At 28.7% G+C, this 25,200-nt stretch overlaps 1 protein-coding gene across 1 annotated transcript in view; it reads right to left on the bottom strand.

Moving 5' to 3' along the window:
• The window catches only part of LOC112460980 (dynein heavy chain 1, axonemal-like), a 78,852-nt gene that overhangs the window by 11,413 nt on the left and 42,239 nt on the right, over positions 1 to 25,200 (bottom strand). The window contains 22 exon segments of the mRNA XM_025025981.1: positions 278 to 668; positions 1,044 to 1,223; positions 1,552 to 1,706; positions 2,971 to 3,076; positions 4,104 to 4,234; positions 5,202 to 5,322; positions 5,390 to 5,518; positions 6,800 to 6,902; positions 8,498 to 8,706; positions 9,563 to 9,732; positions 9,935 to 10,097; positions 10,495 to 10,719; positions 11,344 to 11,559; positions 13,554 to 13,714; positions 14,934 to 15,096; positions 15,165 to 15,370; positions 15,954 to 16,072; positions 16,398 to 16,560; positions 17,086 to 17,273; positions 17,577 to 17,663; positions 18,247 to 18,486; positions 20,074 to 20,228. Of these exon segments, the coding sequence (XP_024881749.1) occupies positions 278 to 668; positions 1,044 to 1,223; positions 1,552 to 1,706; positions 2,971 to 3,076; positions 4,104 to 4,234; positions 5,202 to 5,322; positions 5,390 to 5,518; positions 6,800 to 6,902; positions 8,498 to 8,706; positions 9,563 to 9,732; positions 9,935 to 10,097; positions 10,495 to 10,719; positions 11,344 to 11,559; positions 13,554 to 13,714; positions 14,934 to 15,096; positions 15,165 to 15,370; positions 15,954 to 16,072; positions 16,398 to 16,560; positions 17,086 to 17,273; positions 17,577 to 17,663; positions 18,247 to 18,486; positions 20,074 to 20,228 (3,781 nt within the window).

Genomic DNA, 25,200 nt, shown 5'->3' with positions numbered 1-25,200 from the left:
ATTAAAATATAATAATTTACTGATCTACTTTTTTAGACAGACAATTAAAAATTAAATTAAAAGGTTGTATCGTTGCGCACTGTGTATCCAAACTATTAAACTGTTTTTTCTCAATTGTATAGAAATTGTAAGTGTATAACTTATTTTATACAATGTTATTTTATTTATACAATAATGTATTAATGCAAGAAATTATCTTTTAAAATATATGAAAAAGTGACATTTTTTCATTTTTTGCAAGCAAAGGTGAAGCAATTGTTTAATGTTGCACACGTACCTGATGACAGAAGGATATCACCAACAGCATTTTTTAAAGATATTTTTATATTGTTCACCATTATGGTCCATCGTTTCTGTTCATCTGACAGGCCTACAATCAGTTTTAAGGCTCGTGTTATTCGTTCCTCACAAAGTTTCTTCTGTCTTTCTAATTCAGCTTTCTTTGCTTCCTCTGCCTTCAACTGATCCTGTAAATTATCAATGCCTTCTTGTATCTCCTGTAGTCTCGTCATAACACTTGCGAGTGATATTTCGTTTTCAGTCAGAATTTCCTCTGCTTTTGCCAAAGCTGCCATTTTAGGTGCAACTTTTTTATTTACGAAGTAATAGTTGTACATTGCGTGGATCCATAAGCACAGAGCATGGCAAGCCTTCGAAACTTGAAGTACCTTTCGATATTGTTAGGGAATAATTATATTATTATTATAATTCAAATACTAAAAAAATTATATATAATTTACCTTATATTAAATTATATTTTCTGATTAAAGTAAATTTTTAACAGATAATAATATTAAAAGTTTACTTTGAATTAAATATGTTATAATATTTTTGAAACATATATATTAGTTTCGAGTTTATTAATTATTAATATTAATATTAATATTTAAAAATTATAATTAATATATGTTGATGAAATAAATGTGTATATACATATATGTACATATATATCTATTTAAATATTATATCTAAACTTTATAAAACAAATATATTGATGCAAAAATAGTGAGACAAATATAATTTATTACTATAGAAATGTTTACTTTATCTGGTTGAAAATTGGAATTTTCTATATAATCTTTTAATTTATTGATAATTTCCTCTGTGATATCTTCCTTTTTGAAATGAGACATTGTGTGTAGAAAATAAATTGGATCTGTCAACATTTGACTTCCAGGAGTCCAATAGTCTAATATCTTCTCACCGGGAAGTTTCCCAGGAAGCTAAAAACAATCATACACTTTATAAAACTTTTGTTTATTATTAAAAACTAATTGAGAACTGTATTGTACTTTTTCATAAAAGATTAATTGAAACTATATCTGAAATTGAGATATTTTATTGAAAGCATAAAAAAGTACAAAAATATTAAAATAATATGTTGCTGTGTGAAATATGTATAAACAAATTGTAAAAATAAATAAAAAACAATTATTGGATTTAAATTTTATGATTACAATTGCGTAAATATTACAATATAAAAAATGCTCTGTTAGAATTAAAATTGTTATTTTATAAAATTTACATAATTGTGTATATGCCTGAGCAAACCTTGTTTGGTTTTATGTTATTCGCAATACACATTGCTTCAATCACTAAGAGCACTCCTACTGGCGGTCTCTTCATTGCTTTTATCTGCGTAATGTCGTTCCTACTTAATGCCTTTAAACTAGCTTCAGCAGCCTCGAGCATTGGTTTTACCTCACCTGTGTGTACATATGTAATAATATAGACATACTTAATTAAGTTTCGCTCTTAAAATCCTTTCTTAAATATTATGTGTATCAAGAGATAACATTTTGCGCCAAGTATGTTTTTCGTAAAATACATTCTTTCATGAGCAAGATATTATAGTGTATTCTATGCAAGGAAAACTTTTTTTTAGAATACATATATTTAATTTTTCTAATAAATAATTTAAATATTTTAGAATTTATAATATTTTTTTAAAATAAAATATATTTATTTTTAAATTGTTAAGAAAGATCTGGTGGTTTTTAAACATATTTATATTTTATGTGATGTAATATAAAATGCAAAAAAAAAAAAACTAAATTTAATTAGTAATAGCTTGGCTGATATTTTCACAAGTACTGCTTTACTAATGTTTTATTTTTTATATTGAAAACCAATAAAGTCTTCCCGTAATTATGTAAATTAATATATATATATATATATATATATATATATATATAATTTATCAATATATTAATATATATTTATTTATTAATGTTTTATTAATTTATTTTTTGAGAATATATAACTCTATTTGTTTATTGCATTTATAAAATAAGCCATGTGGAAATCAGATACACGATGTAATTTGTACGAACAAATTTGTACATTGTAAACGTGAGTTTTATAAACTTTGTGTTGTTTTAATTGTAAAATTCTCCGTTGAAAAATTCTGACATTTGAACCCGTGTATACAAAGCGCCATATTTTCCCGAAAGCGGAACGTCAAATTAAATAACACGTAGTACTTTCGTGATATTTTGCCACAAGAATGTTGTTTTCAATACATATATATATATATATATATATATATATATATATATATATATATATTTTTTTGCGTTCTCAATAGATTCAAACTTACTACAGGTGCTAAAATATGATGAGAGAACTGATCAATATGTATCGAGTAAAATAGTGCGGTTTACTCGACACACGCAATATTTACCTATATTATACAAATGTATAATAATTATTGAGTAGTTACTAATTAGGACGAGGTATTTAGGTATATATGTATGTAACTACATTGTAGTTGTGACTTCAATTCTCCAGAAATATTAGTTAACATAAATATTCTCTTGTTGTATTATTCTTCTTAATTTTGTAACAAATTTCTGTTACCGCATGTGCATGCACGTGTGTTGCTAAACTGCTAAAGCTTTAAACAACACAATTTATATACTGCTCTCGCGCAGTAGGGCTTTTACTATTCTTTGTAAGGATGAAACGTACTCAAATCGGTCTCTGCTTCATCCTTGATCGCTTTATTCTCTTCCTTCATTTTTGATGCCGCCGCTTCTTGTTGCATAGCCACTGTTTTAGTCTTTTCTGCTTCAATCTACAAGAAGCAGATTATAAGCTTTGTATGTTGACTACATAATACGTATTTTGTGAAAAACATAAAACAGCTATATCAAATCTTTTACATGGAAACAGTAAAGGATCTTTAGAAGCACAATCAATAAATAATAATGTTAAGCTAATAGAAGCCTAAGAGCAGGAGTACATGATTAATTAAATTGTTTTTTCCGCAAATTAACCTGAAATTATTAATTTATTATTATAAATATTTCAGGTTTGTCCATTTTTAGCAATCAGAAATGATAACTTTTTTTAATTCAGATTAACATGTAGAAAAACGATTTAATTAATATGTATTTTGTCTGATTCAGATAAAAATAAATTATAATATATCTCTATTTCTCCCTCTCTCTCTCTCTCTCTCTCTCTTTCTCTCTCTTGTTCAAAAAATTAGGTTTTTATTTAAGTTATACATTTTAATAAAAAAAAAATTTTAATGCACAAAAAATTGTTTTATTACAATAATATTTTTCTTCTCAAAGATAGAAGAGCGTCACAACATTTCCGTTTAATTATTCTTATTTTTAATTTGCGTATCATATTTTGTAGACACGTCTAGCCTCAAAATATGAAACTTACAAAGAAATCTCTCACCTACATTTTATTAAAACGTTACAAGATTTTATTTAAAGCTCTTTTAATTAATTAAATTAATTAAGTTCTAAAGAAATAATTATTCTATAAAAGCTTACAAAAGCTTTGAACAATAATAATTTTATTAATCTCTTGTTATAAGGCAATTAGTCATGTCCTTATTATAAATCTTCTGTAAAATGTTTTGTTAAGAGATTTATAAGATATCAAAGAAAATTATAAAACACAAATATGCGTCGAAAAGATTAAATCTCTCCTAGGATTAAAGATTCGTTTTAGTTATTAAAACAAATTAAATATTCTCTAATGTTTGCTAATTTCTAAGTTACATCTTTTGTAAAAGATATGAAATAAAACGTTTTTTTGAATGATGAGGATGCACTATTTGACAGAGATTAAAACGTGCTTACTGTGTCTCGAGTAATCTCATGAATCGTTCCTGCTACAGCCTCTGCTGCTTTCTCTAACTCAGGTTTCATGTGTTTCAGTATTTCCTGTATATTTTTCACTTCTGCTTCTGTGTTCGCCAATTTATTTAATCCTGCTCGAGAAAGGTATGCGTTACAAAGACTGAGTATGCTAATTTATGTAGATCAGATGAAGTAATTAATTTGCATCGTCTTGTTGTAAATGAATTGGAGGCAATGAATTTTCATTACGGGCTCATATAGTTTAAATAGATGCGTTCTCGTTTCATCGGGATGTTAATCAAGAGAAGAAAACACTAAGTTTTTAAAGGAGCGCAATTTTCCCGTTTATAGTAATTTGATATTTTCTTGTATATTTTTTATAATAGCATTGTAAATAAAATGTTTAAATAATTGGCGAATAAATGTACGATAAAAAATATTTATATCTGTCTCCCACATACAATAAATACAAATTAACGCAAAATATTAACGGAAAATCGAATATATATGAGTACATGTTTAATTGAATTAATAATGACTGAATGATTTTTTTGATATATTGTATATTCAGAATCAGTATTACATACATTGAAAATGTTACTGAAACATATATATTGCAAGAGCGTTAAGAATTGAGACATTTCATTTCCTGCCTTCAAGCACACAAATAATACTACCTGCACACAGGGCAAAATCGATATTCCAAATTTACCACGAATTACGAGCTACCGTCAGACAGTCGGCGTTAAATTTATAGACTAGAAAACTATCAGCGGTCATTTACCTTTGACCTATGAAATCCGTTCTCCGTTGTACTAACAATAAGATACTGAGAAAATAAGGAGTATATTATAAATAAAATAAGGATTTTCACGTTAACATCTCAATCAAAATATTTTAACTAAAGCCATATTATGTAAAGGAATTTTTACGATAAAAGCAATCGAATCTTTTCTATATTCTTTTTATCAACTTTTATTTATAGTTTATAATATTTTCCTTAATTGTAAAAGAATTAGAAAGTATATTATAAAATATTATGTAACCGTGAATTTTATATTACATTATTTTATACATATCAATTTTATCTTTACTCACCAGTGGAAAAACGTATCATTGAAGAACTTAGCTCATCTTTCTTTTTTTTCAGAAGGTTGCGATAATTGGACAGCAACTCCATATATGACGTAGATGTAACATAATTATGACGGTCCAGTTCCTGAAATAAATTATTTGATACAACAATTGCAATTTTAGATGTTAGCAAAATATTACTGCATATTTACCTTCAAAAAGCGATCACTAGCGTCAATCACACTGGAGTGCATGTACCGGCATATCTTTACGACAGACTGCAATGTTTTATCCGAGGTCAACTCGTCTTTTATATCCGACAGAAGATGCGTTGCTATGCTCTAAGCAAAAATATATTGCAATTTTCAACAAATCTTATTTGCGCAGTTGTTTAAACGCATCGCGCGTTTGTATAATATTTGTATTAACTTGCGAAAGCATTAACAAGTTTTGAAAGATTAATAGAACGATTCTGCGCTACATTAATTTATGTTAAACTCGTGCTCACATTTGAAAATTTAATTTACTGTAAGATTTCCGGAGCAGATCGGAAGCGGAGCTTCGAATTCGTGATGTTGCAAAGTTACTAAATGTTGCACGCTAAGATCAATTTTTACCATATTTGTGGCATTAAATGTGCATTGCTATCTTCCAGTCCATTTAAAAATATTTAAAAACTCAAGTTATTATTAAGGATCATCTGATAAAATATTTAAAAATAATCGAGATTAAGCAAAGTAAAATATTTAATTTATCTTTATTAATTAGATTTAAGAAGAAAATTATTTGATGGATTATGCCAAAATTAATAAAAATTCATTAGATTTTGTATTCAAATAGCTATAATGGTATCTTTTTAATGACATTTTTAATCATTTGTTATCTATCCATTAAAAATTTTAATTATTTTAGACTTATCAACTTATCAAAATCTGAAGTTGCTAATTAAGTGTCTATCAAGATCAAGTGTCTGTAAGATTATGATAACGATCACTAGATTGAGTTAAAATTGCTTACAAAGCTGTATTTATCGCGAGTTGGCGTTTATTTTACTTATTATTCTGTATTAAACAGCTAAATGCTCGTAGCATAAGTTGTAATTATAGTAGGATAAATATGATAATTTAAGTACAATCATGTTTATTATTTAATTTATTAGTTAATATATCTCATGGAAAATATATGTTACCGATGAAATAAAGCTTCAAATAACGCATATTTGCGATGTTTCACATTTTTACGTTTCATTGTTTTGTACATCTGTTATTTTATTTATAAAATGCCTTTTGCTAATACGAAAGTGCAAGTTAAATAAATAACATACTAGTACACTGCATTTTTCACAAGCAATACCGGAACATAAAAAAAAATATCAACGCAGTATGTTTCTCACATTATAATAAAACTTTTTAAAAATTTCTGAATGTCGACATGTTAAAACTTATAAGAATTACATTAAATATATAAATAATATTTCTAAAAAATATGCATGTTATGTAATTGATATTAGAGACAGATATAATATTGATTTTTATATTTTTACTTAAAAGAGACTTGTAATAAAGAACTGCGGAGATAGATTATATTTTTAGTTGTGTCACACTTTATTGTATTATACAAACCTGAAGCGCAGCATCCGGCCAGGGGCAAAACCAATCGATAGTACAGCAATTTACTAGCGCCGGGAATTGTCTGATACGAGCGCGAAATGTGTCTCCAATCGGGCTGGATATTGGAAATGTGATATTAGGTTAATTATATAAATTTATGATTAGAGATATAGATTAACTCGTAGATGTTTTTTATAATTAAATTTTGTAATGCAAATAGCAACATAAAAGAGTAAATTAGATGTTCTATATCAATTTGTAAATTAAACCGTTTCTGTGCTTATATATATAATACATAAGCTCATATATAATGCTTTAGAACTTTCCCATAAACATTCTTATAATAAATTATTTACTTAGTATGTTTATTTTAAATTTAATTTTGCTAATATATTCTAGATACAGAGTTTAGCAAGTCTCTTAATTTTGCTAATAAATTCTAGATATACAGTTCAGCAAATCTCTTTAAACAGTTTGTTGAAAAACTTGTTAAATCCTTTAACTGTTAAATCCTATATTCTAGATGCTTAGACTAGATGTTAGTTTAGTAAATCTTCTTATAGGTACATACTGTTTAATTATTACAGTTTCGTACATGTAATATACATATGTATATAGAATTATACATATGGTATTACTCCATTACTTCTCATTAAGCTTATTAAATAAAATGAAATAAACAAATGAAAAGTTTATTTAGATTTATTTCTTTTCGAATTGATGAATAACGAATAATATAAATTTTTGTGCAATTCCCTTTATTTTAAAACATAAAAACAAACACAAAATTATAAAAAATATAGTTTAAGAAGTAAATAATTTTGATATTTTTGATAGAAAGATCATAGAAGGGGATAAAACAAAATTTTTATGAAATTGACAATGTTGTTAATCAATCTGTCAGTCATGAGCTATTTGCGTATCCCGTGAGAAATCAATGGATATTAAATAAAGTACTGTCTATGCAAACAAATTAAGTTTGTCGATCAATAATCTATTATTTTCTTATTGAGTGTTCTGTCATTTTCATATTTTACCTATTAATATTAAATGACTTTATATGTAGTTATTTCTCCGTTGTTTTGCTAGAGAGAATATAAATAATTTCTCATATATCATGTTATCGTCAAGAAATTAACGTTACTTTTGATAAGCAGCAATATGAATTAACAAATTATTATATTTAAAAAATCATTACTTTTAACGTTTATAATTTATAAATCAATATATTTTAAATATATTTTAAATAACTGAAATGTATATGTATATATAGATGTGATGCAATATAAGATTAATAAAAACTATGTGACATTTGAACATATCAGAATCGTATCGTCATATTCGTGCAAATCTCGTGGGAGAATTTTTTATCATGGGTTTATTATTATATCGTGACAAATAATAATTCAGTTTTGCGTGACTTGATGTTATTACATATCTAACATTTTACTGAAGCTATAAGGGACAAAAGTCATGTTTTTTTACTTCTGCAAAAAACTTCCTATCGCATTAATCTCGCTATTTTATTAGAAGCACTTATATATCACGATTAACGATTTCTTTCAACTTGCAAATTGATGTAATTATTTATAGATTATAAAAGTGCGATTTGTGAAATTTATGATGGAAAGTCCGAAAGGATTATTTCAAATATTTTCAAGCGATGACAATTAAAATGACATTAAGCTTTAAATTTTTCAATGAAAGTACCTCATTGTAATGATAGTGTGTAAGTTGCTTCTGACTGCCTTCAAATAAATGGAGAAAAGGTTGCTTCTATTGATCTGTAGTCCCGCCTCTCGTGCTGGCGTTCGCATTGCTTGATATATTTTATCTATTTCATCAGGTTGATACATGTTGGGAACATCTCCGCTATTTAGGATGTTGTTTAAATCCCCCAGCATAGAGTCATTCTTTATCTACAAGAACATATAATTTCATGGAATACCTTAGAGACATGATTTATATATGAAAACAGAATTTTATGTCAGTTTGAAAAACAGTTATTATAAAGGCACTATTAAGTTATAATTAGTGTAATATAAGCATATTATAAATAATAATTTATCTCTTCAATATATCACCCTCAAAACCATATAATTATCAATATCCTAACTTTGGTTTAACTACGAAGCATAAAATATTTTTATATTTAAAGCGTTTATTTTCCAAAATTAATCTAAATAAATAAGTTTATTATATTACTATAAGTTATAATATATGTTCCTGTTATTCCCGTGTGGAGTACGTAATAAGGACTCTAGAAGGTTTCACTAATCGAATTTATTTCAGGCTGACGGCTGAGGGATTAACCTATTGCGCAGTTCTCTATATACGTGATATAATAACGTATAATATTGTATTGTAATAAGCTATAATAATCAATCGTGACAAGATTTCAATACGTTTAATATTATAATTTAATTAGAAAAAAATATCAAAATAAAAAAATTATATTATAATTACAAGAGTAAATAATTATGATATGTGATAGCGTTAAATAATATTAAATAATCAATATTGTAATAATAATATAATTTGTTAATAATATTTGTTATTTCTAAATTCAGCTTCTCTGTTATTTGCTTTAAGAAATTTTTCGTTAAAATTACAAAACTTTTCTTCAAGATCCGTTTTAATACTATTAGTTCTTTTAAAAGTTATAATGTTATTTGTTTAGAAAATACAAATAAACGCAAATGTGAATATAGAACTTTCAGAAAGTTAGAAATGTTTTATTTAAGCATACTTCAAGTTTCCTGATCTGTATTTTACCTGCATGTCAGAGAACAAAAAGACAATAGGTTGATCCTGCAATCCCGCTTTCAGTATTATGTTCTTGATGTCATCTCGCCAGTCGCGAATCGTATAAGTTTTGCTGATTTCAATTTGGTAACAATTGTATTCCTTGATGTACGATGAAAGCCTTGTCAGACTTCGACGTCCTAATAAGAATAAAAATATATTCTGCTTTGTATTCCGGTTTTTTATCAGATGCGATATAAGTTCTTATACAGAGAAAAATGTATATATAAGAAAAAAGAGATATATATAATGTAAAAATATTATTAATTATAAAACATTTTAATATTTTATTATTTTTTTATATTATTATTTCATTTTAAAGATCTAATAATTATAGCGTGCCTGATCCACTCATTCCAAGCAATAAGGCATTTCCTCCAGGTTGTCGAAGTATCCGTGTGATTCTACAAATATGACTTATTGCATCTTCAAAAAGTACTAATTGCATCGGCGATGTCGTTAAATCATTATAATCGTTTAAAACATCGAGTAGAATACGTTTCATCTATAAACACATAAGAAAGACTAACATAAAGCAATATATCTTTATTTATAATTATTGTTACAAAAAAACTGTTAAATATTCAAAAAAATCTAACTTCTAAATTAAGATTGCATTTTGAACTATATAATATTTATAAGTATTATAATATCCAGTTGGAATGGTCACACACAAATTTAAGAATATTAATTATTAAATTTTATATTAATTTTTATATAATTATGAATTAATATTTATTGCTATAGACTTATCAATTACTAGATACTATTGCAAATTGTTAACTATTACTTATTACTAAAAGTTTTACTTACAAATTATTTATATGTTATCAGTTATATTAAATACTAGTTATTAAATTAATAATATTATATGTTATTTATTTTTAAGAATAGTAAATTACTTTTTCGATATCTATTATCTGCTCATATTCTCCCGCAGGATCACAGAAGTCGCCATAAAACAACGGTTTTTCCCCGATAATATCGTCAGCGTCACAATTGAATTTATTCTTCAACATACTGCGTAAGAGCTGATCAAACCATTTTTTGTCTTCGTCATTAATTAAGCGATCGCTGAAGACTCGAATATTCTCATGATACCAAAGTAATAACAACTTTTTGCGAATCTGTGTAAAAAAAATCAATCAAATGTGATATAAGTCTTACATAATATGTATATAAAGCAATTTCCACAGAATTCTATTGACAAAATGTATGGAAATGCGAAAGACATGTTGATTTCCTGTAGATATAATCGTGGTAAACATGTATTTTTGCTTCACAATAAAGCGCACAAAGCATTCAATTTCACGACAGTGTATGAATAATAAAGTACTAAATCGGATTAAAATAATCTCTCTTTTAAAGCAATAGAATTGGAAGCAACATCCATCGTTTTATTTTACATAAAATATGGAAAGACCTGCTTTGTCACGCATGAAGCCACTTGAATAATATTTCTTTTTTCGCTTTGTCAAGCAGATTTATCCTTTTCCATCCTACATCAATTTTATAATAACGATATGTAACTGCTCGTGCAATGCCAAAAACGCCACGCATGCACGAGCCAGTGTGTCGAAAGTTTGTCTGACCATACACGTACTTTAATCACTTGCACATGTTCAGTTTTTGCACCGTTCTTTCCAATTGTATCAAAAGTCCATTATTATCTCGACAAGCGCGTTATTATTTTTTATTTAAGCATAGTACAACTAATTTTTAACTTAGAAATATAAAAAAATTATACTAACTAGTATTTTTCTTGCGTCTGCCATAAGGATGCCTTGGAACACTTTGCTCAGATCTCGAAGATTGAAGGTGTAGTGCGATTTATTGGGGATTGGTAACATTTCGCTGCGTATAATTGTAAACACTTTTAAAGTGGAGTCCACTACATCATCCAGTAGATTGTAAAGTTCTGGTGTGTTTGACAGCCACGAATCAAGAATCGTTTTAAAGATATGATACTGTAAATTATATGTAAAATCAGTTAGATCCATAAATTCATCTTTAATTTCAAATACAAGAATATCTTACATATACATATTTAATATTTAGCTTTCATAAATACATAGAATAATCTTAAATGCGTAGCATTTAAAGTTTAAATGTTTAAATAAATTTTTTAAGTAATTAAAACTGGCTTTTGGTGTTTATATGTTCTTTTTTAATTATAACGCAATTTAATTGAAATTTACTTTAACAAAATTGTGATTTAAGGATATAAGAATATTTTTGATTTTGAAAGTTAAAGAGAGACTTGCGAAGGTATAGAGTTTCTCTAAAAAATAATTAACTTTAATACCAAAGTTCAATTCAAAGTAAAGAAAAAAAACCTGGAAGGGAGACAGCCTATAATACTAACCAATGTGCCAACCATACCCTTATATTAAAATATGATTGCATTCTATTTTAATTAAAATTTACGCACCGTTTCAATTTATTGCATATAACATTAATAATAATTTTTAATTAATATCTAATGTTAGATAACACGTCTGAATATATCATAATTGAGAAAATCCTTCGCAGGAGGTATAAATGTGTTTGGCATGAATATTTAATCAGTGGCACTTAAACCGAGACCCGCCTTGTCGACCTTGGTCGAAACGTGCCCAGAAGGTCTCGCGGGTGCGTGGAGTCGGTGAGGTTGATTACGATCCCCATTATATTAACCGAGGAGGTGATTATGATAAATTATGGTCGGTACGGTCACGATTTACGACGTCTAATTACGGCTGGTATGGAGGAACAGGGCAAACAGTGTGAGCTACGGTGCCGCACGGTGTTCTGTCTTGCCTACGACTCACGATTATACGCGGCTGGGCGTGGATGTCAATTCGATGGAAGAAAACCTGACGACGTAGTGGAAGGAAACGTACGCGTCAAGTATGTGCAGTTCCGGGCGTAACAAAGATGTTGCGTCGTCGGAAACTTTCTTTCATCGAACTCTTAATTCAATGTACAAGTGACACGGTAACTAAAATCGCAAATTCCGTTATATATTACTCAACGAAATTTCTGACTCTGAAATTTCTTTGTAAAATTGTCCTACTGCTCTTGTGCTTTTCCACGTATAAAAGATGTCTTTAACAATTGATTCTATACTGATAATTTTCAGTTACTTTTTTTACTCTTGAGTAAAATACTTCTTCGTTAAGAATGTAACTTTTTTTAATATCAATCGTTATATTATCCTTTAATGTTGTAAAATACTTAAACCTTATAGTGAATTCAATTGGATGCACTCAGTGCGCACTGGTGCATATTAAAGCTGTTGTATATTGATTTAATTTTTAAACTAAAATGCAAATATCTCGATTGACAAAATGCCCAATACATATTTTATAGCACAATAAAGAATACTGAGGATTTTGTGATTTAATCCGTTTATATTAAACATACATTTTACGTTGATTTGTGTATGACGGCTTTAATGTGCATGCACCAGTGCGCGCTGAGTGCATCCAATCGAATTCGCTATTAAATTTTATATGTATATGTATGTCCGATATATTACATATATTAGATTTTAGATATATATTCGACATATATCTAAAGTGGACATTTAGAATTCAGAGAGTTTTTATCTTTTCTCTCTCTCTCTCTCTCTCTCTCTCTCTCTCTTTCATTCATATTTTTTATGCTCAAAGCGAATGTAATATAAAATCACGAAAATTTAAAAGATTACGTAACCAACACTGAGAACTTTTTTACTTTTTTTTTGACATCTACAGTTTGAAATTTTGCGTAAAAATTTTATCCAATCAAACAAGACTTTTCTCTACTCGTCAAGCTGAAAATGTAAAATTTTCGCTGAAATTATGATTTTAGCGTAAATTTCACATTTTTATTTCCAGGCAAAAATAACTGATCTCTCTTGAGAGACCGATATATGTGAGCAATTAGCGTTAACATATTTAACGTGCAGTTTTTTTTTACAAATACCGTGCAAACTCACTTGTGCATCGTTCTCCATTTCTGGGAATGCAATAATATGGAAATGCCGTAAAAGTCTGGCAGTTATTGGGTTCCTTCCCCCACCAGGAGGTCCCATAGCTGCGACGAAAGTTACGTCCTTGATCAGTCTGAAGGACCCGATTTCCGTCTTGTCATACCACCCTGGGGAAAATTTTGACTTGAATTTTTATTGTTAATCACATGCTATATTTTACCCTTTCAGAGAAGCAGGATGTAATTTTTCGTAATTAGCGTTTAACTCTCAAGGGAAACATTAATGAGAAATAAGGATTTTGAGGATTTTTTTGATTTATTGAAGCTTAACTTTTAGTAAAATAAACAGATGATAATATTATAATCATTGAGGTAATTAGATAATACATATTACTAGATTTTTATTATGGAGAATATTATGTTTATGTAATTTGTTTCATATTTTATGACTAAAATATGTTAACACTTCCCATGTGTATATTTGGAATCCACAATATTGAATTCCGCCCACATAAGAGCTCAATTCCAATGGCATGATTGCCTTGGGGACTATTATGTTCGCAGAAACAGGCTATTAAAATTCGTCGAATTCAGAATGCATTGGAGCATTTCATAACGTCAGGAATTATTATTTCGTGTGCTGTTAAATTTTTATACGCGGGTATTCTCTATTTTCTTGGATGTGTATTCTACAAAAACAGTTATTACTACGTCATTAAAACGCCATTACGTCTCCGACTGTCGTATATAATATTTTAACGATCATTTTAACGATGATTTCTTTTTAAGTAAAGCCTTTTCATGAGAGTACCTTCACAAGATCAAGAGTGAAGTTCTCATTAATTGAAGTGCTAATTTTATTTGTCTTATATCCATAACAATCTAACTACGAAGAGTCTATATATTTAAACAAAGAGTTTATAATGAAATAGGAAATACAAAATTCACGAATCTTTCGAGTACCTATTAAAAATATTTAGTTGTGTATGTTACGACATGGACATGAAAAGCTTTTTCATTGATCTTTATTCCCCCAATGTACAATTTATGGAATATTTGTAAATATTGAAATTATTTGTAAAATGTAAAATATAAAATATTGTTAATTCCTCTTTTTGTCAAAAGCTGGAAAAGTGTGAGTGCTTTCTATGTATTTTTTGTAGATGTATTGGCAGTTACACATAATCTAAAAGATTGATCGCATATTAATTTATTGCAAGTAAATATATTTGCAATCATCTTTCTGTATTTTATTTTTAATTTTTGTACTACTTCCTCATAATTGAGACATGTTCATTTAGTTCATTACTTTTTAAGTAATTCGCGTATTGACTCAGTTAATTGAGTAAGTTATTATCCGTTATTAAATCTTGTTAATTTCACTCACCGCTAAAATCCATAAATTGGCGAATTAATTCAATCGATGGTTGAGCGCCATATGTATCCAGTGCAGGCATATTCAAGTCGTCGATGAAGAAAATTTGCTTTTTCAGGATCGGCGGCCCGTAGATACCTCTACGTCGCTTGTCCAATTTTGCATCAATTAAATCCTGTGCGAAATTAGATATTAATCTCATTTCCTGTTCGAGAATATACGTAATTCGATCTTCTGCTATACCTGTGTCTCATGCGCCGTGGTTTGCGCTGAGAACGTCATAAAATTGCAAATGTATTTCTTCGGCATGTTACGTGACAGTTTTGCTGACACCGTCAAAGTCTTGCCGCTTCCGGTTGCACCCACGCAAAGTACATTTGTCTCGTTAATGAGGAGATATTCGATTAACGTCGCGCTTCGTACGTTGTCCATAGTTGGAATTATGATATCTGAAAAAACATTATTTTTCAAGAATTAATACATTTCGAATTACATAAATATGATATCTACTTATATTTTGACAAGTTATATATGAGACAAAATATTATAGATACAATAATTATAAGGCAAGATTTATAGGTAAAACTTATTAATTAATTTATTCTTTTTGCTATCTGTACAACCATACTTCATGCTTATTATAATGCTTCCGCTTTAATAACCGTTTTTTTTATCAACCGTTAAATTATTTTCCGCTATGTATTTTCTTTTATCGACAAAATATTCGTGATTAATTTCAAGTTAATTGTTTTTAAATAAAAAATTTTTAAAAATATATTTTGGCATTATTTTTTATTATTTAAATACTTTTATGACTAAATTTAAAATTACAAATTCTTTTAAAGAACAAATTAAAATAAAACTTTATTATCTATTTACATGACTAAAAACAGCATTACTGTTTGTTATTACATGAGGTAATTAATGAGCTAGTTAATTATATTTTGCATAAAGAAATAAATATAATTTTTTATCTATAATATTGCAAAAAATAAATACTTAACTTTACCTAATGAAATATTTGTAACATACCCATGTATTTTGTTTCTGGCTTTATTCTGATAGATGAAATTCCGTCCAACCATTTATACCACTTCGGTAGAATTGGCTCCTGACCCTCGATTTGATCAGTGAACCCACCATCGTGTAATCTGAATAGTACGTTCTATTACTTTTCTATGCCTATATATGTACATGTATATATACAACATTTAATTTTTTTCGTAAGACATAAAGGATTATATATTTTGCTAATTCGCATTATTCAAGAAACTACATGTGAATAAAAGCGTTCTATTCTTGTATAAAAGAAAAACATTTTTGTTAACAAAAATATAAGTTTTCTGTTATATTTATGACAAGCGAATACGTCAATAATTATTTTAAATAATATTTAGGAAAAGTATATCAGCTTAAAAATAAATTCTGTTTCTCTCAATCTACTTATATATTTCTTATCTCATTTTATATTTGTACCTATAATCGAACACAAGACCTTCTTCTGGAAATGGTATTTTATGTTTTGCATCCTTTTGTACCTTTTTCAACCAATCACTGAATATGCAACGGCTTTTGTAATCGCAAGTTGCACCTAATCCCCAAACAATGGCGAAAGCTGCCCATGGTGATATCAAATCCGCTGTAATATAAGGTATGTAATGCCATTCTCAAACAGAAATTTTGTGACTGTGTGCGATCCATAGAATTTTTAAAAACTGAATTTTTAAAAATGGTAAAAATTAGCTGATTAACTTCATTCTTTATAATAATAATAATTTGAGTAACACTATTAATGATGCGTTGATTACATCGTCTTTAGTAATTAATTTAGAAGTCTTATCGTTAGTAAAGAGAAATGTCCAAGTTCGAGTTCCGATTCCGATTTCTAATTCTGATTCTGATATATATTGCAAGCTGTTAGACAGAATTCATGAATAGAAACTGATGGTACTTGTAATAGTACATAGTCAGATTTATTGAATAACTATTAACTTGACTTTGCCGTGCACGTGCGGCAATTGCATGTCCTTAAAGCGACTTAAAACTTGTGCTATTCTGAATTTGATGTTTAGTATATTAAACTTATAATGTTTAGCAACACTCATATACAATATTACAATTAAATTGTATGTAGCTTTACATATAGTTTTTTGAAAAGCAACACTTGGTGGCGTTTTTCCTTCACGTTCGGTCATCGGTCGAATTCTGAAGTTCATTAGATTTATATAAGATTGAACAATGGCAGAATCTACGGTTCTTACGATCTCTCGTAAATTCTGACGTACAATCTTTAGACCGGGAAGCACCAGTTGAGTTGTTAACTCAATTATTTCTTCAATGTAATCCTTCATTGTCTAGAAACAGTTATTCAGATTTGCTTTACGTAACTGCATTTAAGATACATATCATTTTTGTAATAATAATACAATAACACAATAAATTAATTACAATATGCGCAAAATATATAATTATATTTGACAATTAATTCGGGAACTGGAAAATATTAGAACTATAAACATTATTAAAAATTAATTTAAAATATAAAATTTAACTTATACAACTTATAATATTATTATCTGTTAAAAAAATTAATATTTTTTTGTTTACTTTTAATGTTTTAATATATTATAAAAGAATAATGTGTGAAAGAAATATTAATTTACCGTTGGTAATGACCGTATCCAACAATCGATTAAAGGTTGTAGACCTAAATTTTCTGGTTCCATATACACCATACCACATCTATTTTAATATTAAAATAAAGAAGTACAATCTTAATAATCTTAACTAATAACTTAATTTATACAACTTGTAATTATTTTAGTTAGAAAAGTGTTTTTTTACGATATTTTATTCAATATCTCCAATCAAGCTTTCACATTATATTTATCTACATTTATTTTAATTTATATAATTACTCAACGTATTTTATCGATAATCTCATAACTAATGGTTATTTCATTCTGTCAAATAATTTCTCTAGTACTCATTAGTAATCAGAATTAATATGTATTCAAATCACGTGGAACACAAAAGCTATACTAATTCTTATTATCATTATTAAACATTAATAAGCTTTATCATCAATTCAAATTAAAACATATTTTATTAAGAAGTTATAATCTGAATATTTCAAGAATAGAAAAAAATCCTTGTGTGTGTGTTGTGTGTGGTTTTCAACAATACATATTAATTTCAGCACTTAAGAATAAAGAAGTTAAAAAGAAGTAAATATGTTTGTAGCAATATGCTGAATATATTGTTATTGATATTACTTTGTTTCTCTACTCTATAGCGATAGAAATTATTCAAAGTTTTTTATTACCTAGAAATTGTAGCTGGTGAAGCTACTCGAAGATCTGATACTTCAAATATCATAATTTGAGACGGCAATAATTTCATTATTTCCCCCGACGCGAGACAAAGCTTTTTATTGTCGTCCAGGACGGTGTTCAAATTTTCGATCCATACTGGATCGACTGGTCCATCAAAAATATACCAACGTTTATCACAATCCGCCGTTGCTATATCCGCTCGTATTAAAGTTGGCAATATTCCGTCTGTCCTACAAATCGGACGTGCGGTGCATTCAATATCTCGAATTTTGTGTCTATTTTAAAAAGTTTTTGCTCTATCGATGTTATACTTTCATACGCCCGCATATTAATAACTATAAATAGGCCGTTATATAAATATATATATTAGCTAGTTGTATATTTAATATCTCTATACATGTATTTATTAAATTAGTATCATAATTAAAGTGAGTTCGATTATTATATAAATGTATATTATCAAATATCTTATTACTTAACTTTAGCAAAAAAAGAAATTACAAAATTTCTGATAAAATTGCTGTCGATTTATTACGTCCTGCGAACTTCACGATTCCTTTTTATTTTTGCGAAAAAATTGCGATAAAATCATTTTTTAAAACACAAAGAGAACAAAAACCAAACGTGCTAACGGTTATCGATGGACGAACAGATGGTTCCGGTAATTTCTTTTTCTCTTCTTCTTTCTCTTATTACTTCTCTTTATTTTAAATAAGCATAATAGAAACGAAAATTGTGATAAATTTCTTTCGACTAGACTCAAATAAGAAAAAAAAGATAAGATGAGATTTTTACTAATTGTAAGAAATTTTGTCTGATTTATAATAATAAACTCGAAACTTCGGTGTGTGCAATAAAGATTCTTATCTCTTATGTGAAAAGTCCTACTAAGTGTAACAGATTATTTACGAGATTTACGAGATGTTGTTTAACTTAGTTTTGTTACTTTTAAATATTACTTTGAAATAAAAGAAAATTGTTGAAATATAAATTTAAATATAGTGTATGTGTGTGTATATTTCTGTAATGTAAATTTGAATGACAAATATATAAATATATATGAAATATATATTAACTTTTTCTACATATGTATATATTATAAATAGACACATACAAGAGTCATCGTTTACAAATACAAAATTTTTAAAATTTACATAATTATATATGTCGAAATCAATTCTTACTTTACATACACGTTTAATGATATTTGGAAATAACCAAGATATTTGGATATTGTTCTAAATATAAAAAAAAAAACAAGAAATGAAATTTTAATTTTAAGTTTATATTTGTGTTAAAGTATCGATCGTGAGTGCTGCAGTAGCTGTAGCTATGCGCTGTATGTGAATGCATAGTAATACTTTCAACAAATACGTACAATAAATAAATATTTAATCTTTGTCAAGTTTCAATCAATATTTGAATTAACGTTGATATAAATAGCTTTAAACATAGAAGTTAAGTAAATTTAAACAAAAGTTAATAAAAAAATTAAGTTCAGTAGGAAGTTCTTTGCAACTTTTTATATTAAATATATAGGTATCAAATTCGTCAGTATACTACTATCATAAATATACCGAATCAGTTTTATAAAATTTGCATTTTAAATTTTAATAAAAAAGATTTTGTTTTAAATAAAAAATGTTGTAGATTTAATGTCATACATCTTAAAAATTTTTAAAAATTAAGAGTTTGCAAAAAGTTGTGAGTTTAGCTCGTAATACCGAGCATTCAACAGCTAACAATAAGTTTAAATTAAAATTCTATAATTTTGCAATTTTAACTCTTTGACGTAGAACCGCCAATATGTTACTAACCATTCGTGTGTATCGGAATTATATTCGCCATACAGTTGACCCATTGTTACAGCCTTTGGATTCAACGCATATGTGATAACTGTTGTAAACGGTTTGCCATTTGGTTGTAATTGACCTTTCAAACTTGTACACGTTTGCTTTAGGACTTTGTAACACTGAAAAAAAGTCCAGACATTATTTAATAACTATTTCTGTCTCTTACTCTCAAAAGCTGTATTTTTATTCCATAAAAATATAAAACAAATGTAAAAGCATAATAAAAATTTACAGTTTGTTTAATGCATATCTGAGAAAGCTCCATTAATGTATTCTTGTCTTTGTACAGCTAAAACTAAAGCTGATGTAAGCCAAGCTTGAGCATTTGTAAACCGAAAGCATTTATCGTGAGACAAATGTCTACGTGAATCAAAACGGGTTGAATGCATGCAATCCGGAAATAGGAAGCCTCAGCAACACATTAACTACAAAATAGTTTATACTCGTTTATTATACCATAGCTATTCCAAATTCGATATGAATTGCGTTATATACAAAGTTTGCATCTCTATCTCCGCATTAAGCTTATGGTAAACTGTTCAGAAAGCAACATAATATCATATATCATACTACAATATATTATATTTCTCAAAACGAATCAGGTATAAACATGTACATGTATATGTATTTTAATATAGCAGATTTTAATTTAAGATAATTTTTAGTGTGGTATAAAATCGGAAATGTTTTCTTTCTTTTACACGTTATTTGCATAAATTTAATTCTATATTAATCTTTTTATTAAACGTATAACATGTAATACAATTTATTAATTAAATGTAGTTGTGGCGCGTGCAGAAGCTAGCCAACTGTTGTTGCTCAACAGCGGCGTAGCACTAAAATTACATTACTAACGAAGCCATCAAATTAGAAAAGTAACGCAGTAAGGGCTGATTGCAAAAATGATTGAGATCACACCATCTAAATATAAATAAAGTTGCGTACGTACGTTAGACGTACGTTAACAAATATATTGATTAAAATATTATCCTTGAGAACCAAGAGATATTAAAATAAATAGCACATTGAAATTTTTATATTTTTTTAATTTTTTCTTTATGATAACACATTATAATATTAGACTCTTAAAACATTTTTAAAACCGATAAAAGAATTTTAATTATAGATAAATATGCGACATTGCCATGTTTTTGTGAATTCAAAAATCGGAATATGAAGAGGTTGTCATTTCCATAATTTTATTTCCGGCGTGAGGATTAGTCGATAAAATCAGGATGACACATACATTTATGTGCGCTCTTCCTTTCTAAAAGAAGATTCGATAATCATTGAATATCTGTCACTTATGAATCTCAAAGTTCATTTGACGTTGTCAGCGAAGTGGATTCAATGCACTTCTCATTACCAGTTACCAAGTTTGTAAAAAATCTGCTGACGTTTATTGCTAATGCAATAATGATAACTCATTCATTATTAGATATATTTAACATTTAATAAATGTTAAATTTGATACATGTTTATATAGAAACGATTAGAAATTTGATGATATGCAGAAGATAAGTTCACTGTAGCAAGATATCTAGAATTGCGAAAAATACAGCGGTTTGATTTTATTTCAAATCCTACACCGCCAATGTCTAATTTTAGCAAGAAAAATTATTCTACAAAAAATGACATCTCTTTTTTAATTTTTTAATGTTAAATATTTTAGCTTTAAATTTAACGTGATTATAAATTAAAATTCTGTTAAATAAAAGTTGAGATTATCTACTGTTTTTTCTTAAAATTCTGTGGAATTTTATTGGTTTATAGTACAAGACCTATTGAAGTTTTCGGCAAAGCTATATTCGATAAAATATCTGCCTTGTCATTGAGCGAAGAATTTATTCAAATAGATCCTTTTCGACCCTCGTACAATAGACGTGAAAACATTTCACGTAAATGGTGGTGCAAAATTCTTTATAACTTTATAAAAAAATCCGATCTATCTCAAAATTCATTTTTTTCACGTAGAACTTATAAATTATTTTTTCCCTACACGTAGAACTTATAAATTATTTTTTCCCTACAATTTAAAACTACTTCGCACATCGAAAATCTCCCAATAATTACTTTTTCGCTTTTGCGAAGAATGCGAAGATTTGGAAGTCTCATTAAAATCAAGATGCGACGACTTCCTATTGATCTGTCTAAAGTTAAAGAGCACGATATGCCCTTCCAGCGCAATTGTCCTCTCGAAGCCGTGAGACACGTACAACGGTGCAAAACCCAACGATGCTGGCGACGTCGATGTCAGCGGCGTCCGTCGAGACGCCGGCGCCGGCAGGATCTCTACAAAGCGCATGCGGCGAAACTTTTTGGCTGGCACAGACGCGTTCGCACAGTGGTCCGCTCCCCCAGTTTACCCGACGACGTTTCTCAACGCACGACGCGTACATTTCCTACATTTTGACGGTTTTAATTAATTATAAAAATTGCGAAATTTAAATTTTTCACACGCGTGGAGTTCGGTGGAACGCGTTTAAAAACTCGGAGCCTATCTCACTAAAGCGCACATTCCACGTTAAAGCTTAACTACCGATGGGACGGAGTAATCGAAAGGTTTCTGGCTATTCCGTTTGCGTAGGATAAATTTAAATAAAAAAAAAAATGAATAAAAAAAATGCAAACTATTTTTGTCGGATTGTCGAAAATTTAGATTTCTCTTATTCAGGCTTTAAATTAACTTGATTTTATTGTATCGGTAAAACGGATAAAAAATTCTCAGTGATAAATAACGCGTACATTTCCGAGCGTTTTTTGCAATCTTCTTTCAATTTAAATAAAAATTGCAGAGTATATTGCATTTTCCAGTCACGATCAAAGTCACGGAAGAATTCAAAGATCGGATTTCTTTTGACGAGATTTTGATAGAACGTGCAATTTTAGTATCAAGAAAAAGAAATCGGTGTTTCAGCGATTAGATTAAGAGTAGACAGAAAAGAACGGGACGATCTTTTGTGGAATTTCAATCAAATCATGAAAAAATATCGACAGATAAAGTGACGGTCCTTAAATGTATATGCGATAATGCTGTGCAACACTGCAACATCAAGAGGACATATAATCTCCGCCTGTGAATTTTCTACGCGTGTGACGAACGAGAAAATGAGAAAAGACAGAATTAATAATAAAAGTGCGTATGAAAAAGTGAATGATATAAAGGATCTTATTTCCTGTGACACATGACATTAAAAGTGCCGCTGATAACATTATATCTGCTTTGCTTAAAATTAAAAGAAATATATTTTTCATTCGAGAAATATTGAGATACGTGTGCTTCGTGTGTTAAGTGGTGTCATATGAATCTATGGTTATATAATTAAATTAAACGGTAAGTCAACGTGCTGACTTAACAGTAGCTTGATAACACAATAATAATCTGAAAAACTCAAAAAGATAAAAATATATATGTTAAAAAAAATTATTTTAATATTTAATAATTGGACATTAAATTGTAAATATAACTTAAAAGAAATAACATTGTGAATATAAATCAATGTCGCAGCATCTTTTCAATATGCGTGACATCTGTCTGAAGGCGGTAGAATTGTTGAATTTTCCCAAATTACAATTGTTGAGTCAAACTGTATACTAGAGATTCGGAATCTATTCGAGTCAAGGTTGAGCGAATAACGAAGTGAGCTATGGAATAAAATCGCATTCTTGCGGAAACGTGCACGCTGTTTATCAACTCTACCGCATTTCCGCGTTTATCCCGCGATCAAATATATTACAAGCTGCAAGAACAGCTTTTTAGTGCGTTAAAGCGTTATCGATTTACAATCAATTGCACATGAAGTAGAGAAAAGAAGATAATTCAATTAAGAAATCAATTATAGAAAGCAATTAAGCGTGGTGTTAATGCGTCGCGTCCTCTTTTTCTATGTTAATGAAAACGCGAGAAATTGTATTAAACTGCGACTAAGAACCAACGATGCGCTTTTGTTCCTATTAATGTGGCACATTATGAGGATTGCATAAAAATTCTATTTGAAAAATATATTATACGAAGTACGTTTTGCATGCGTGAAGAGCCATTCATTTGCACTTAGATCCATTTCAATAGTCGCTTTTGGTGCTTTACTCTAATTGCGAGTCATCCGATGAATTTACATCTTTTTGAGTTGTAACATGAAATTAATACGGATGCGGGATTAATGCGTTAAAATTATATTTTACCGTCAAAGCGCTATCATTAACATACAATTGAATAACTTAAAGTATTATATGTTGAGCTTAATTAGCGTGAATATAAATGCGATGTGCGATTTTCGCGAAATTGAATAAAGTAGCGCACGCTTTAATGAAACAAAATGAATACGAAATTATTATACAAAATGCAAAAAATAAGTTAAATAAAAAATCAAATATGCGGTTAAACGCAAATTGAATCTATCAAGCGAAATGCATGCGCGTGAAACTGCGTTGTTCAGCTGCGTGTCGCTGCGAATGTAATTGAATTGAATGAAACTTAAAACGCAAACGACTATTATGCCACCCAAATAGACGTTTAGACAGAAAAAAAATATTCGGTGAACGAAAACGAATGTCCGAACATTTAAACGCAATCCAATCCTGCGCTCAATACCGACGGTGTCAGCAACGTTGGAAAACTTCCAACCATTACGCAGCGCGTTTGTTCACAACGGAATGCGTTCGCGTTGCAATCGAATGTGTCCGATCAAGTAGTCTCTTAGTTAAATTATGAATATTCAACTGGTAAAGGAGAAGCGGGACTAATTATAAGAATCAAGCACGGTAAACAGTGAGCAGATTGTTTTTTCGTTTTTGTAAAATGTTACTTATTCTGTACGTTTTCGGTCCTAGTTTCGAACCATCCTCAGCGAATAATAATCGTGTTAGTCGTGTATACGTTTATCGGCGATTCTCTTGGAATTCACGACGAATAAGCGTTAAAGAGGCTCCATTCGATTCCAGCCGTAACGGGAGGATTTGTTCGGATCTCATCCATCGGAAAGAGCCATATGAATCACAAGCAACGAGGTACAACTGATATTTGTTTGAAATAAACATTTTAGAGGGTCACCGTATAGACGTATACATGACTCACACGATTGTTATTTTTTA

The sequence above is a fragment of the Temnothorax curvispinosus genome, unplaced genomic scaffold (assembly GCF_003070985.1).
Source record: "Temnothorax curvispinosus isolate PA1 unplaced genomic scaffold, ASM307098v1 QBEX01010941.1, whole genome shotgun sequence".
Taxonomy (NCBI): Eukaryota; Metazoa; Arthropoda; class Insecta; order Hymenoptera; family Formicidae; genus Temnothorax; species Temnothorax curvispinosus.
This window is presented reverse-complemented; position numbering and strand designations above follow the sequence as displayed.